At 40.8% G+C, this 17,389-nt stretch overlaps 1 protein-coding gene across 2 annotated transcripts in view; it reads left to right on the forward strand.

Moving 5' to 3' along the window:
- Positions 1–17,389, forward strand: part of SVEP1 (sushi, von Willebrand factor type A, EGF and pentraxin domain containing 1) — a 200,867-nt gene that overhangs the window by 19,399 nt on the left and 164,079 nt on the right. For both annotated transcript variants that reach the window (XM_058694597.1, XM_058694596.1), the window contains exons 2-3: positions 9,605–9,860; positions 12,868–13,044. In XM_058694597.1, coding sequence (XP_058550580.1) covers positions 9,605–9,860; positions 12,868–13,044 — 433 coding nt within the window. The remainder of the gene's footprint in view (positions 1–9,604; positions 9,861–12,867; positions 13,045–17,389) is intronic.

Below are 17,389 nucleotides of genomic sequence, written 5' to 3' on the forward strand. Positions count from 1 at the left end.
CTCAGAGTCTGGAGCCTGCTTCAGATTCTGTGTCTCCCTCTCTCTTTCTGCCCCTCCCCTGCTTGCACTTTGTGTGTGTGTCTCTCTCTCTCTGTCTCTCTCTCTCTGTCTCTCTCTCTCGGTCTCAAAAACATTAAAAAAAAGAAGTTGGCTAATCCACCAGAGTATATTTTTCTCAAAGTAATTTTAAAAGTCAACATCTTTTGGGGCACCTGGGTGGCTCAGCAGGTTAATTGTCTGACTCTTGATTTCAGCTCAGGTCATAATCTCACGGTTCCTGAGATTGAGCCCCATGTCAGGCTCTGTGCCAACAGCACAAAACCTGCTTGGGATTCTCTCTCTCCCTCTCAGTCTGTCCTCATGCCCCTCAAAATAAATAAATAAACTTTAAAAAGTAAAAGTCAACACCTTTGAACACTTACATATGTAAATATTACTTTGAGTCATTGATTATTTAAGTATATAGATACAATGAATCTTTTAATTTATACAACCTTAAATTATTTGGGTTTAACTCAGGTTTTCTTAAGCTATGAAACACAGAATCTTTTACCCTAGAATGGTAATTGATGCGGTCATTTATATAAACTAAAACGCAAAACAAACAAACAAAAAAAGAAAAATGAAACAAAATGTCATTTATTTGGAATGCTAATAAATGTCTCAATTAAAAGTGTTTTTTTGATAAATTTTGGATAACTGTAACAAATGAAATACACAGTAGGTTCATGAACTTGAAGTTTCCCCTCAGCCTCTGCTCCCTGTGAATTCCCACGTGTCAGTACATTTGATTTGAAGTATATCTGGCTTTTTGAAAAGTAAGGTTGTTCCTGAAGCCCAAGTGTTTGCCACATAATGGTTAGATTCTCTGTGTCTTTTATATATTCTAAGCTCCTGATAAATTTTTCCCTCATAGTTACTATTAATATACCTAGTAAGACAGTGTTTCTTTGCTGACAGCTTTGAATCCTAAAGAAGATTTTTCTCCTTTCTGAGGAAAATGTTTACAGTTGACTTCTCCCAAATCTCTACATCATTTCCTGGCATTTTGTGCTTTTCTAGAAAGAGAATTTGCTCTGATACGCTTTTGCAACTATTTTTCTCCTGGATAAATCCAAGCATAGTATTCAATTCTTTCTTCTCCTTGAAGCTCATTTCTTCCGTAGTCCCTGTCCGTCAGCAACCATTTTCACTGAGAACCACACGCATCGCATCATCAGTCCTTTGCCCAGCCTAGAGAGGCAATCCTTTTCTGTTTGGGTTGGGGAGGGGGGGGTGTGTGTGCAATCTAGAGGTTGAGATGGATCATTTATATTTTTTCTCCTAGGAATTTAGAAGAGGGGACAAAGAGCTCTGAGAGCATAGTTGTTTTTTTTTTTTTTGTTTTGTTTTGTTTTTTGCCAGTAGGTAGGGAATATAAAGTTAAGACTGTGCACAGAGAACCAGAGGAATGCCATCAATGTTAGGAGTGAGTGATGATGTGTTGACAGAAACTGAGACAAGACACAGCGTGGCCGCAGAAGCAAACAGGCAAACAGATGGAAGGCTGAAGGGAGTAGCCACTGGTTCCTGCAGCTTGGTTGGTCCTTTTGAGGCCCAGTTCTTCTCCCTGCTCTTGGGTTTGGAGGGATAAGTCCTCTCTGTTTCCAATAAATTCCCATTTTGTTGAAGCTAATAAAGCGGATATCCAGTTTTTACTGACAACCAAGTGTGGTTAAGACATCCTTCCCTAAATTTTTATCTTGAAACTGTGCAAATACCTGTTTTTAAAATTTAAATTAGGGGCGCCTGGGTGACTCAGTCAGTTGAGTGTCTGACTTTGGCTCAGGTCATGATCTCACGGTTTGGGAGTTTGAGCCCCTCGTCAGGCTCTGTGCTGACAGCTCAGAGCCTGGAGCCTGCTTGGGATCTGTGTCTCCCAGTCTCTCTCTGCTCCTCCCCCGCTCGCACTCTATCTCTCTTTCAAAAATAAATAAACATTAAAAAAATTTTAAATTTAAATTCAAGTTAGTTAACATATAGCGTAGTATTGGTTTCAGGAGTAGAACCCAGTGACTCATCCCAACAAGAGCCCTCCTTAATGCCCATCCCTCATTTAGCCCATCCCCCCACCCACCTCCCCTCCAGCAACCCTCACTTTGTTCTCTGTACTTAAGAGTTTCTTACGTTTTGTCTCCTTTTCTGTTTTTTATCTTATTTTTCCTTCCTTTCCCCTATGTTCATTTGTTTTGTTTCTTAAATTCCACGTATGAGTGAAATCATATGATACTTGTCTTTCTCTGAGTGACTTATTTCACTTAGCATAATACACTCTAGTTCCAGCCATGTTGTTGCAAGGGCAAGATTTCATTTTTTCTTGATCGCCGAGTAATACCTTTAATTCAAGGGTAACCATTCAAAGTCATTTAGCCCTCTTTCATTTTTATTTGGATTCTGATGACTTGACTTTTCTTCATTTCCTTTATTCCTTGTGTGTCTCTAGAATGGATAGTGGATGGAATTCAGCATTATTGGAAATCTGTTTGGGCTTTTGCCTATTTATTCTGTTGTTTTTTATAGTCTGGATTGAGTCTTCTACTCATCAACTCCTGTGCACACCATTTCCCAATGTGATGTACTGTCCCTATGGGTCCATTTGAAAATGATTTGTGTCCATGTTTAATAACAAAAACATGTATGTGGGTGGAAAAATTCTATGACCATAAATCTGAGATTAAGTTCTTTTTGACCCTCTGGCTCTTCTGTGATTTGGCTAGACTGTAACAAATAGCCTAAATGTTATTTGAGCCAAGATTTTCTTTTCATGCTAGAATTTCAGTCTGTGAAGCCTGAGTAAATACTTAAAATAAATGAGACATATTAAATATCTAAATATGATTTATTTGGTATTGTAATATAAATAGGAAAACTCAGTTACTGCAGGATACTCTTGCCAGGTATACTTTTGTCATTGTTTTAGTTTTGGCTTGTTTTTAGTTAATGGTTCTATTGTATCATCAAATAGTACAATTAAAAACCCTAGCACAGTGCCTCATATATAATAGAGGCTCTGCCCGGATTTGGTGAAATAAGTTTAAGCGTAATCTTTATAAGAGTTTTCATGTCACAATTAACAGAAAAGGATTTACTGTAACAGTAGCGTTTGGCTTAGAACTTACTCATTTATTCTGCGTGTTAAACGTGTAGCTAGTGAAAATTAAGGCATTTGTTTATTGATTTTTTTTTCATCTACTGGTTGCATAGCCCTTTTTTGGTCATCAACAGAGTGGAAATGTAAGAATCAACCTTTGCCGTAGAGAATCTTGCAGTTAGCTTAAGGATGTAGCCAGACAAGTTACCTATAATTTTGACGGGGTTAGTGTAATGGCGTGCTGTGGGATTGTTGAATTGACTTAATATTTTCTGTACAGCAGAAGACTTGGGGAAAGTTTCAAAGAGAAGGTGAACTTCGATCTGGATTTTGAAGGATTGATGAAGATATAGACATATTAGGAGATGAGAAAGATTTGTTAAAAACTTCAGGTAGGGCAAACATAAGGAAAGAATGGTATGTTCCAAAACCTTCAAATAGACCTGTGTGGTGAGGACATAATATAAGAGGTAGGTTGGGGAAGTAGGCTGGAGATGGGGTGCGACAAGGGATGTGGCTGGAAGTATTATTTAGGGCTGAATTGTCTAAGGACATGTAAAGAAATTTAAACTTCAGAGACAGGGAAAATAATGAAAGCCTTAAAACATGATTAGATCAATATTTTAGAATGATAGCTTTGATGGTAGGTCAGAAAATGAACTTGAAAGGAGGAATTTCAGCAAGAGATGCTGAAAACACCTCTTGCTTTTCAATAATCCAGACAGAAGTACCTGAACCAAGGCTAGGGCAATAGGATTTCAAGGTCGGGAGATATTTCAGAGGTGAAAGGTATAGGTCTAGATGGATTACTAAAGGTGATAGATCAGAAAGGAGGCATCGTAATTGCTCCTGGATACAGACTTGTATAGTTTCTGGTGCCATGTTTATGGGATAGTTTATGGCGCCACGTTTCATGTATTTTGAAAACAGGAGAAAGGAACCTTTACTTTTGCACGGAGAGGATAGGTTGAGTTTGAGAGTACTATAAAATATTCAGGCAGAGGTGTCCACTGGGCCAATGGAACTTCACTTTGAGAGTTAAAGAGTTTAATTTGACATAGATTTATTTAGGAGTCATTATCTATAGGTGAGATTCAAAGTTCTGAGTTCACATGACATTCCCTAGGAAAAGACTAGAGAGAAAAAAGTAAAAATTTAGAAATGACATAAAACTACAGAATAGGAGTCAGTAAAACTTCCTAAATATACTACCAGAGACAGTCAACATTTGGATGTATATACTTTCAAACATACTAATACATACATGCCCATACATGTAGTACATGTACACATACATGCACAGGTAAGGTAATAAAATCATTGTATGTGGTTGCCTAGTTTTAAAATTTGTTATTACACAACAGTAGCATTGTAAGGATCATTCATGATTGCCCTGTAATTTATTTAACCTGTACCTATTGTTGGAATTTTATACTCTTTCTGTTTCTTTATATTGCAAATTATTTTGGGATACACATCCTTTGCAATCAATTTTTCTGTGTATCCATGCTTATTTCTTAAGGCACCCCTACAATTTTATAATTAAAAACATCTTTGGCTAGGGGCGCCTGGGTGGCTCAGTCAGGTAAGCATCTGACTTCGGCTCAGGTCTTGATCTCGTGGTTTGTGAGTGTGAGTCCCTGTTGGGCTCTGTGCTGATAGCTCGGAGCCTGGAGCCTGCTTCAGATTCTGTCTCTGTCTCCTCTCTGCACCCCCACCCACTTGCACACACACACACTCTCTCTCTCTCAAATATAAATAAACATTAAAAAATATTACAGAAGATTTCAGTGGGCCTGCTCTTGGCTTTTTGTAACTTTTCCTCCTGGGATGAGGTTATATCTATCTTGACCTGCACTATCCAGTAGAACCCCTCTCTACCTGGCTTCTTTGAAAGGCTTCTGCTAAATAAAATAAAAATAGAATGTAAGATACAGATAAAGCACAAGAATTCACTACACAGAGCAGAACCAAATCCTAGAAAGCGTTTGTTCCATGAACTTGAGTAAATAAAACGCTGAAATAAGATGAGAAATGAGGGAATAGACAACAGACTGAAATGAAAACAAAAGTGGCCGAGAAGCTGCAAGGAACAAAGAGAGAATGTGCAAGAGGAAGAAATATCGTCACAAGAAAAATAAAATGCGAGGCCAGCATCAGTTCTTAGTCAGAAATGCAAAGGAGGAGACACGATCATGCATCCGGCACAAAAGGTGATAGGGAAGAAAAACTTCAGACATTTCCACCAAATTCAGAAGGGCAAGAAGATGAGATAAAAGTGGGGGGAAAAAAAAACCAGGATAAAATCTATGAAGTCCAGAAAATGACGAGCCAACAGACGATAACCTCTTTCCCCAGAGATGTTATTCAAAGATGCAGAACAGTAAGCATTCCTTGAATTGAAGAATATTTGAGTCTTCAGATTAAAAATATGAAGTACCTAACAGATGAAGCTTGGTGAAATCTTAGATTGTGAAGGATGAGGACAGTGTTATAAGTAGCTTCCAGTGTCTTGTTTGTCCTTAATGTTTCCTAACGAGGAAAAAAAATACGTGTGCAAAACCAGTTGAAACGCTGACAGTATTTACTAACTTCCTGCTCGCTGACTGAGAGCGGCCCCGAGAGAGTCACGCCAGGCATGGATTCCAGTCCACGTCTTTCAGGGGTGACTTCTGAGCTTCTCTCGCTGGTCTCCGCAGTTAGGTTGGGCCACAACCGCAGGGCTGTGCGACAGTTGGTATTCTACCGACATGTATTTTACTTAATGGAGGCCAAGGGCAAATATTGTCGCCACGTCAGATTTGTTGTGACTTCTCTTTTTCTTTCAAGAGCATCTTTCCAAACAGTTCCCTTGTGGCCTGACTTAGGGGGTAGGGGTGGCGTTGCAGTCTTGTGTAATGGTGATGAATCTCGGGTGTTAGAACAATGTTACACAACCCTGCATTTTTATCATTTTAATGACTTTTGCTGGACAAGGGGAGCTTCCTTCCCTGCCAGATATTTATACAAGCTAATCAGAGGCTTGATACAATACAGATGGTGATAACCTTTGGCCATACAAAGCTCATGTCGAGTTTTTCTTTGGCAGCAAAGGGCTTGCCTCATTCCGTATTCTGGACCAAAAAAAAAAAAAATTCTATTTCTTAAATGCCTTATAAAGGATAGCAGATGATGTAAACGATTTCAGGAACACCAGAAGGAGAATCGAGTGCTAGGCCTCTATCACATTCCACAAACATTACCAAAGATCTATTTATTTCTTAGATCTGTGGGATGAAAATGTTTTTATTGAACTATGTTTTTATTCAAGTATGATGGAGCAGAAAGATTGGGGGAAGGGGACAAAATATTTTCAGTAAATCATCCACTCCTCCTCTGTCTTTTAAAGTGCATTCCAAACCCAGATCTTGTGTAATTCTTTGCTTGGACTAGTAGTCCTGCTATTCTCCTGACTGTTTTAAGCTTAATATATTGTCCTGCCAACAGATATAATGGTTCCTGTAAATACTTCCCAGTTCCCTGCAAGAAGAGAAGAAAAATAGAATTACAGCTTAATGTGTCTTGCACGTAATGAATCGTACTGCAAGAAATGTCTGCTAAATCCCTAAATCCTAACCTGAATGTTAAGGAATATTACCGACATGAGCTAAAATTAATATTACAAAATAGTATTTGTTTATGTCAGAAGGACAGTAAAGGCACAAAAAGAAACTTTATCTTTTTTGTACAGAGCTCTGCAAAATGAAGTACGCGAGGGCACACAAACATTCTATACATTCCTACTGCTCCCTCAAGACCAGCTCATTCAAGTAACTGTGTTCAGGGCATCCTTCCGTCTATTCACCCATCCATTCTTGAATCCATTCATTGAATAGATATTTATGAACCCCTGCTCTGTGCCAGACACTGTCAAGAATACCAGACCGAAAAAGACAATTTACTTGTTTTCTCTCTTCTTTCTGCCCCAGTTCTCACTTCCTTAGGGTCTTGCTTCCAGTTTGCTCCATGGTCTCCTAAAAGAGAGAGTAATGGAAATGAGCAAAAGCTTAGCAGAGTGTCTGCGGAGGTTAGGTTATGATTTCAGAGGGGAACAACTCAGAAAGAGAGAGTTTATCACGTGGTTAAGAGCAAGGCCAATGTAAGCACAAGTTGCCACATCTCAGAGTGCTGGAACTAGGAGTTACCCTTTGAGTCCTGATGTCTATTATTGAAGACAAATAAAATAATATCTCATTTCATGCCACCTGTAACAAATCATTGGATTTCCCCCCAGAGGTGGTACTGAATGAAAAAAGTGCCTCTGTGTGTGTGTGTGTCTGTGTGTGTGTGTCTGTGTGTGTGTGTGTGTGTGTGTGTGTGTGTGTATTTCAGTCCATTCCAACTATTGTTTATATCGATAGGGCTTTTCACCTGGGGTGTGTACTAACTGAAAATATAAATGTTTTTACACATTTAAAGGTAAATGTTTATGATAAAATGTAAATATATATGATACATTTAAATTCATTTCAGTTATTACTTTTACTGGTACTCAAATTGCCCTTTGGCCAGAAGGAGCTTCTTTAGGCTGGTTTAATTCTTTTTGTCTTTAATAGTAGTAGGCTTTTGAGAGAAGGGGGTGACATGTTTGAATCCTTCTTCTCAAATTGCTGGCTTTCCAGATGTTTCCAAAGTCATTTTTAATTTGTCTTTTTAAAAAAAAAAAAAAAAAGATTTTATTTTTAAGTAATCTCTACACCCAACGTGAGGCTCGAACTCACAATTCCAAGATCAAGAGTCACATGCTCCACCAGCTGAGCCATACAGGCGCCCTTAACTTGATTGTCTTTAAATTCAGGTTTAACAGCTTTATCTTTAGCTCACAAACAGGAGTAAAATTTGCTAAGAGTTATTAAATTAGAATCAATAGCTATGAATTATATACTGATGAAGACATGGATCTTATTAGCTGAGAGAGTCTGGAGCTTAGAGCTGAAGTCTGCCCCTTGAACTGAATTGAGGCAGTGAATGAGTGAGTTTTTAATCATATCATCCCCTTTGAACTTTACAAAACATAGGGTATGATTGTTGCTCTTCCTCACTACCTCCAGACTGTACTTGAATTATTGCCTAATAGACATTGAGGTCTTCTTTCTAAGAGCTTGCCAGAAAATACGCCCTGGCACTTCTTTTCCTTTCCTACCCATTTCTGGTAAAAAGCAATAACAGTAAATTTAATTATAATGCCAGAGTGACCACTGGATTCCTCGTGCTTTTACAAATTGATGTTATAGTGCATCAGTGGCAATAAATAGATGCCTTTTTAAAAAAAAATTTTTAATTAAAAACAATTTTTTAAATGTTTATTTATTTTTGAGAGAGAGAGAGACAGAGTGTGAGCAGGGGAGGGGCAGAGAGAGAGGGAGTCACAGAAACCAAAGCAGGCTCCAGGCTCAAAGCTTTTAGCACAGAGCCAGATGCGGGGCTCGAACTCACAAACTGCGAGATCATGACCTGAGCCAAAGTCGGACGCTTTACCGACTCAGCCACCCAGGCGCCCCTAGATGCCTTTTTTTAAATGTTTGTTTATTTTTGAGAGAGAGAGAGAGGAGGGAAGGGGCAGAGAGAGGGAGACACAGAACCTAAGGCAAACTTCAAGCTCTGAGCTGTCAGCACAGAGCCCAATGCAGGGCTTGAACTCGTGAACCGTGAGATCATGACCTGAGCCAAAGTTGGATGCCAAACCGACTGAGCCACCCAGGTGCCCCATTAGATGCCTTTTTTGAAAAAAGGTTTCATTTTTTTCTCTTCTTTCTGTAGAGGAAGGAGAGCATAATAACATTATAAAGCATAACTCACTTGCCCTAAAATAATAAAGCCCAAGTGTTAGGTTGAATAAATCAGTATTTTCTCATAAAGATAGTACACCACCAAAACCAGCTGATTTTGTGCTAATACTGGGTGGTCCCGAAAAGATGAAGGATTGAATCAGTTCTACAGCTTTGGAGGAGCAGTGGAAAAACAAACATGGGAAGTAGGTTGGCCATTGTTAACTCTGGAAGAGACATTTTCTATTAAATTTGCATCTACTCAGGCTTTTGATATATGATCACGAGGGGGTTCAGCTAAGTGGTTAGATGGGCAGCTAGCTGGATGTACTTGATGTACTTGGAAATAGATATGTAGGACTCAGATTTGGTTCCTGTTTTGAGAGCCTGGAAATCCATAAGAATTCCACAAATATTTGTTGATGATAATGCTGCTGCTGCTGCTGCTGTTAATGATATCTTTTAAATGCTTTTAAGGTTTTTGTGGGTCTGTGCGGAGACTGTGGTAGGCCCTAGTCCGCCTGTTTCTGTCTTACTCTCATTGATCAGTGTTTGTCCTCACTCTTGCGACATGCTGATGATCCTCACAAATACTCTTTTATGTAAGAAAGGAAGCATGTAGTAGGCCAACACCATACAAACTCACGCTAACTTTGTTTCATTACAGCAAATTCTTCGTCACTCTAGAGAAAACTCAACAAAAGTTATATTCCTCATTACTGATGGATATTCCAATGGGGGAGATCCCAGGCCAATTGCAGCATCTCTGCGAGATTTTGGAGTGGAGATCTTCACTTTTGGCATATGGCAAGGGAACATTCGAGAACTGAATGACATGGCTTCCACCCCAAAGGAGGAGCACTGCTACCTGCTGCACAGTTTTGAAGAATTTGAGGCTTTAGCTCGCCGGGCATTGCATGAAGGTAATGGAAACCCAGTGGCCTAACATGATGCAATTCAAGGGGCGGGGTGGGGGGGGTTCCTTCACTTTTACTGCTTGAAACCCATTGGAGGGTAATACCAGACCCTGTGATGTCTTCACTGAGCATGATGCCCATGTGTCCTTGGTGTTTTGTGAGCTGTGTTGAACTTCATAAATAGAAATGACAGTCTGATTTGCAAGAAGAATATTTGGGGTTTTTGTTCTGTTTTGTTTTTTAACAGTTGTGATGGATTTTCACTAGAATATCCATAATGCTCCCACCTAGGAACTGTAAGAATCAATGGAATGAATTTAGGTGTGTTTTAAGGCCACACACAGAGTGGGAAGCCTTGACTTAGATCTCATTTACAGCTATCTGGAAAGCCGAAGTAAACATTCAGAGACATGCATAGTGAATCTCACCAGAATGTTTCCAGAAATACACATGAAGATATAGGGACAATAAATACTAGCACATACTTCTTGACTGACTGAAGACACATAATGCTTATGTAGAAGTTGAAGAACATTACCCCAACAAGGAATAAAATCAGTAACTCCATCATTAGAGTTCTTTATACACCATTTGTAAGGATGTTTAGTTATATGATTTAGGTTACATGAACTTCCAGGCATAATATGGGCATGTATCTTGGTAAGCCACAAGAGAGAGTGTAGATTGGAAGGAAATTAGAGGAGATCCAGCCTCAGACCAAAGCCATGCAGCAGGTGAGGCTTGATCCTTGCAGGTATCCATGTGAAAGATTTGGTTTGATGGGCAAATCGGGCCACACAAGGTTTCAAGCAGTTAGTGATATACATAACGACAGATCAGCCCTATCAGAGTTCCAAGGGAAGCGTTTAGAACAGGGTCTCAGACTAGCTGTGGATACAACAAAAAAAATCTTAGTCACCTGCTTGCTGTGTGACTTTTGGCAAATTATTTAGCTTTTACATTCCTTAGGTGTCTTGTTAATAGAATAGGGAATGAGAATAGTACTTACTCCATGGGATTGTCACAAGGATTAGATGGGTTAATACATATAAAGTGATTAGAAAAGTTACTGAGGGCTTATTATCCGAAGCCCTCATTAACCGTCCACTGTTATTATTACCTTAGGCAATTTATCTAACGTCTACAAGCCTCACTTCCTCTACTTTTAAGATGGAGACACTATAATGTGTACCATATGGTTTTGTCAAGAGGATTAAATAAAATATTTAAAATTTACCAAGTATAGTGCTGTCACTTGGTGGAAGTTCAGTAACTATGGGGCTTCCTTTGTTTCTCCTTTTCTCTTGGAAAAGTGGTATGTTGAGTGGGAAGGCATGGTGGCAGTTAATAGATGGGATTCTGAAATCATGGTGTTACTAGCTATGTTGTGGAGGACTAATTTCCGGTCCTGTGATCCCTCTGCTTGTAGCGTTGGGGCCTTCTAGAACCCTAATGCCAAGTTGCCCCAGAAGCTGGGTGGGACAGAGTGTTCTTTCTCTTGGTTACAGTATTGCAACAGAGTTTTGGAAGGCATCACTTTTATTACAATAAACAAATATCTAGAATGCATAATTCTCTGATCAAGTTTCTGGATTTGGTAAGAAAAAATCCTGTTCCCATTGCAAAGACATAGTCAAATCGAAGGAGATGAGCATCATTTTCCCTGCCTCTCTGTCCTCTGAAGCCACTTTCAATTTGGTTGGATCCACTTTTGGTCTCAAGACCATCCATTTTTCTGGCCATCTTCCATAGACATAGCTTGCAGAATAATAGCTTGCCTCCCATAACACGTATCCTTATCTCTCTCCCAGACATGAATGCCAGTGTACCAGTCTTGGTAGCTAGATCTTTCTTGCTCCTAAGTTGCTCTACCGCCAAATAATCCCATGGCCCAGTGCCTCAGAACTAAGTGTGCATGTTGCAGACCTTTTACCTACACCACAGTCTGTTAGATGGAGCTTTAATAGGGTACCTGATTGTACTGGTCTCTTTCCCTTGGGGCTGGAGTCTTCTCCTTACTTTGCCCCTGTGTATTTATTGTTCAGAGTCGTAATGCATAGAGACAGATGTTCCATAAATGAGGCCACTACCAATCTTATTTCCAGGTATTCAATTGCAGTGCATGTTTCTTGCTGGAACTCATGCATTCGAGTTCCTATGACGGGCCCATCACTATGTCTGGGCCCAGCACCATGGACCTACCTCTAGGATTTGGGTTAAGACTTTTGAACTTCCTCAACAGAGTAAGTGGAACTTATTGTTTGCCTGGTTCTAGGCCATTCTTTCTGGGTGGGTCATATTCAACCTTACCTTACCCAGTTAAGTCACTTTCTGAACAACTCTGCCTGAATTATTGACTTCCCAGCATGCCTCACTTCAGAACATGGCTCACGTAATGAGTATGATCTCCCGTCACATAAAACATGATAATTTACTTAACATTGAGAAATAAGCCATATTCTGGTTCTATTATTAAACTTGTGTGGCGTTGTGAAGTCTTTATCAAATAACTATAGAAGTTACGGGATTTATTCTTAAGTCCGTAGCTCATAATCAAAATCCTTTTGCAGCGATCGAGATTGTCATTTTATTTATTTTTTTTTTGAAAAAGCGTTTTGGAAATCTCGTTACTGCTGTCTGACCTCATATTGAGGCAGTGGAACGCTGCTTGTGTGGAAGCCAGGGAAGTGACCTATGGAGTGGACTACAGTACTTCCTGCTGCATCTGGAGATTCCTTGCTGAAGTGCTTAATTTCTGCCTGACCCTGCATGGCCCCAAGAACTTATGATGAGGTCCCAGACCGAAATAACTTAACTGGCTGAAGCAAATTCCCAGCCTGTGCTAGTGCAAATAACACGCATTCGTATCTGGGTGGGAGTGGGGTGCAGCTGGGAATTAGACGGATATGAAAAGATATTTTCTGCAGCTTGCACCTACATTTTAGTAACTAGAGAATGTAACATTGATCTGCGAATTTGTTTTTTATTACCCTCTGTCATATGTCATTGATAGATCTGCCTTCTGGGAGTTTTATTCAAGAGGATATGTCTCATTGCTCCTATCTGTGTGAAGCCGGCAAAGACTGCTGTGACCGAATGGCGAGCTGCAAATGTGGGACACACACGGGGCAGTTTGAGTGCATCTGTGAAAAGGGCTATTATGGGGAAGGTCTGCAGTACGAATGCACAGGTGAGTCTCCAGTTTCTGCGTCATCGTGTCAGTTATCTGTTGCCGTGTAAAGAAAAGATCCCCAAACTCAGTGGCTTAAAGCATTGATTTATTATCGCTCATGAGTCTGTGGGTCACTTGGGCAGCTTGTCTGGTCTCAGCAGTGCTGGCTTACATTTGTGCTTGTATTTGTCATCAGCTGTGAGTCGGGTCGGCTGCCTCACTGGTCTTAGCTGGGTTTTCTTACCTGTTTGGGCATCAGCTGGCTGGAGTCTGGTCTATAATGACTTTGTCTAGGACCACTAGGTTGACCTTCGTGTGACCTCTCAGATTCTCTCAGGCTGCCCGGGCTTGTCCCCGTGGGGGTGGCAGAGGTCCAAGAGAGAGAAAGGAAGTTTGCGAGACCTCTTGAAGTCTCGGTTCAGAACTGTGAAAGGGAAGATTTGGGGTCTTTCATTTGTAATCAATCAGTAACCAAGTCTGTCCTAAGCCAAAATATGCTGTCGTCTCTGTAGGAGATTGAAGCCTGTGGGATTCTGGTCCTTAGGCCACATATAACTTACGGGATTGTCACAAAAATTGCGACTTTCACTTGATGATCTTTCACCTCTTCGCAAGCCTCCACATAGGGGCCTCATAAAGCTTGACAGTTGGGGCACCCGGGTGGCTCAGTCAGTTAAGCATCTGACTTCGGCTCAGGTCATTGTCTCACGGTGTGTGGGTTCGAGCCCCGTGTCGGGCTCTGTGCTGACAGCCTGGAACCTGGAGCCTGCTTCAGATTCTGTGTCTCCCTCTCTCTCTGCCCCTCCCTGCTCACGTTCTTTCTCTCAAAAGTAAACATTTAAAATAGTTAAAAAATGAAAGCCTTAAAAGTGACATCACTTCACAATGGGTTTCACTTCATCGACGTTTGTAATTCTACCTGCTCTAGATTTCCTGACAGGAGAATCTTTCTATTTCTAGTATTTGATTAGAAAAGCCAAGAGAGCAACCTAGGATTCTGGTATTTTACATTTTATCTTAGGAACTACTTCTAAATCATATTCTCCTAATCTTTAGAAGTAGTATGTGGCTTTCTGTGATAGCATTTTCTTTGTTCTGTTTTAGCCAAAAGGCAACATTTGCTATTTGGGAAAGATATATTCCCATGGAAATTAACAGCCACCAGGAAAATGTAGGAGCAGTAGCTTAACTTTATACTGCACCATGTGGTCTTTTACTGCTTGTTTCATGTGAACATTATTTTATGCTGACATTTGGGAGGTAGGTAGGCCTGCTCTATAGCACAGAAACGTGGCTCTTCTCTGTCTACGTGACCTGCTGTCTCTTTCCTTTTTTCTCCTTCTCCTCATAGGACATTTCCTCTTGCATTCTTCCTTTATTCTCTTTTACTCCTGTTGCCCCTCAGTTCCTCTCCTTTCATTTCTCCTTCCTCCCCTGGCCTGGGTCCCAGCAGGCAGACACATACTTCCTAGGTCCAACCATCCATGCTCACCCAGCAAATCACTCCTTTCTTGGCTCTGCTCCTACCCCACCCAGCAGGAATTCTCATTTAAGCAGAAGAAAGGCGGGGGGGGGGGGGGGGGATCAACCCAACTGCCTCTGAGTTGGCAAAATGCCTCCCCTGGAATCTTCCCACACTTTCATCAACAGCCCAGCTTGGCACTCTCCCCAGCACCCCCTTCTCTCCCCTCCTCCCACCCAAGCCCACCAAACGCAGGCAGAAGCTCTCATTTTCTTTGCTCCGTGCTGTAGTCAGCATGTTTGCTTTCCATGTGGTCGTAGGCTGAACTGCTCCTTGCCAATAAGCCACTGCCATGTGGCTGCCCAGCCATGCTGGGCTGCAGCCTCCGCTGCTCCGCGACCCTATAATCTCACATCCTGAGGGAGAAGCAGCAGAATGAGAGAGGGGGCAGTTCACAAACCCACTACCCCCCAGATCCCCAAGTAGCTGCGGCTGCTACTAGTCATGCACTCCAGGCTGGAAGGCACGGCGACAGCAGTCTGTAAATGTGTGAGATCAGGTGGGCTTGTCAGTAGAGCTTCCTAGAGGGGCCAGGAGTACTTTTGCAGCTGGATCTCACCAAGGACACCAACACAAAAGGATTAATTTATCCATCCCTTCTCTTAAATGAGTGAGCGTCAGCTTACTGCTTCCTTTCACGCAAGAGTTAAATTAGATTTAGTTGCATCGATATAAATGTTCATACTGTCATCTTCAGTATTTGTTTCAAAGGGATTAGGAAAAGGAGTGTCGGAACCCCAGTTTGTATGATGTGATTTGTATATTTGTAGGAGGCGGCACTCATCACTGGCTTCTCCTACACGCTAGGAACTAAGAGAACATAAATTAATTGCATCTTTCCTGTGGCATGAAAGACTCATTACCAGACTCTTTAGGCAAGGCAAAAAGAAATATTAGCCCTAAATCATCCAGCACTGAAAACGTGGAAGCCGTGATCCTCCTTTTACAATCTGTTCAGTCGACAAATGGTATTGAGCGTGTTTTTCACGCCAAGCCCTGTGCTAGGCACCAGGCAGGGGTTCGATGGTGAGCAGACAGACATGGTCCTCACCTGCTGGGAACTCACAGCCTCCCCACACAAGTCAATTTGTAATCACGCACTGTGATTTAAAAAAAAGGCCTGTGCTGTAAAGAAGGAGATGCAGGGAAGGCTCTACTAAGATCGTCCCTCTAAGTAAGATCTGAAGGTGCCTTGATAGCAGCTATTGTCTTGCTCCAGGAGAGGATGTTACCTTTCGCTCTGAGTACTTGGAATTCCCAGTAGTTTTCCTCATTGTAGAAACAGTGCCTTTCAGAACCAAATCATTCCTCTTCAGAGCCAGAAGAACCCTTAGAGGTTATCTGCTTGAAATCCCTCATTCTCCAAGAGGAAATTGAGGTCTCAGAAAAGATGAATGTTTTACTTAAGATGGCATATCCAGCCATCAGCAGGACCCCAATAGGGACCCAGGACACTTTTATCTAAGTTCTGGGTTATTTCCAAGATAGCACGCTGCTTATTTTGCCTTTTTGAAAATATCTTCTTATATACACTGCTCTTCAGAGACCATAGACACTGAACTGTGCTCAAAGTGTTTAAAAACGTAGGAAGATCTGGCTCAAATTCAGCCTCTGCCAATTACAGATGATGTGGGTTTGATAATTTCTTCTGATTCTCAGTTTCTTCTGTAAAATGGGCCTAATACTGGTGTATGTATATGTACCTGATGATGGTATGTATATGTGTACATATACACACACATATATCTTTGTATATAGAAATACATAGATATGTCTATATGCGCATATATATGTGTCTATTTTACATATATTTATATATTTTATATATGTATATATATTTAGGTTAATTGAGAAAATAGACTGCTTAGGATGGTATCTGGCCCATCAATTCCTACTCATACTAATCCTAATAATACTTTTATGATTAATCATTATTGTGCGATGATACAAGTATTATTATGAGAAAGTTAATGGATGGGTATTTAAGTAGTTACCTCATGTGTGAGATTCTTGAAGATGAATGACACCGTATATTTTATAAAACTTTGCCATGGGAGGATTAGGAAGGTCGATGCATGCGGGTGGACACCATCAAGAAGGCTTACACGTACTCAAGGTAAAAAGAGTGTTGGGAATGCAGTTTTGACCCATGAGTATCCAGTGCAAATCAAGAATACTGAGTGGAGAGAAGGCAGTGAGAGAATGTGCCACTTGATGTTGAAGAAAGTTGAGCTTGTTTGCTTTGATTAGGGAAAACTATGCTGAGGTAACTTGTGTTTGTTAATTTCATAGACCAGAATGCTGGAGCTACCTTACCTGTCAGAACTTTTCTCCCTGCTCACTTGGGAGGTGAGGAAATTCAATCCTCTGATCATATAGGAAATAAGTGTCAGAGTGGAAGCCGAATGGAGGTCTCCCAAATCCCTACGGTCCTTCCTTTATACTAGACCATCTTCACTGGTGCTGTCAGCCTTCAAAGAAAGCCGATAACTGTAGGATGAGTGGGCTCTTCTCTTTTTCTCTCCTCGTTCTGGGTGAAGGGCAATCTAGGTTGCTTGGGTTCTGAAACAGTGACTTTCTAAAGCTCTGTCCAAGGCAGTAGCTTTGCTTGAAATGGCCTGAGAACCACTGTCACAGTAAGCAGCTGCTTCACGGACAAGACCTTGATGCCCAGAAAGATCTTAATCATTGGGGATCCGTCCCATATTCTGAACATCTTAGCTTGAATGCAAGCTTGAAGATATTCATTAGAAGTTACTAACAAGTAATGCTCTGACAAAAGGGTTCAATTTTATGAGACGTTGCTTAATATGTTTGAGCTGGTTTCTAATATCCCTTGGC

This window comes from Neofelis nebulosa, chromosome 12, assembly GCF_028018385.1.
Source record: "Neofelis nebulosa isolate mNeoNeb1 chromosome 12, mNeoNeb1.pri, whole genome shotgun sequence".
NCBI lineage: Eukaryota > Metazoa > Chordata > Mammalia > Carnivora > Felidae > Neofelis > Neofelis nebulosa.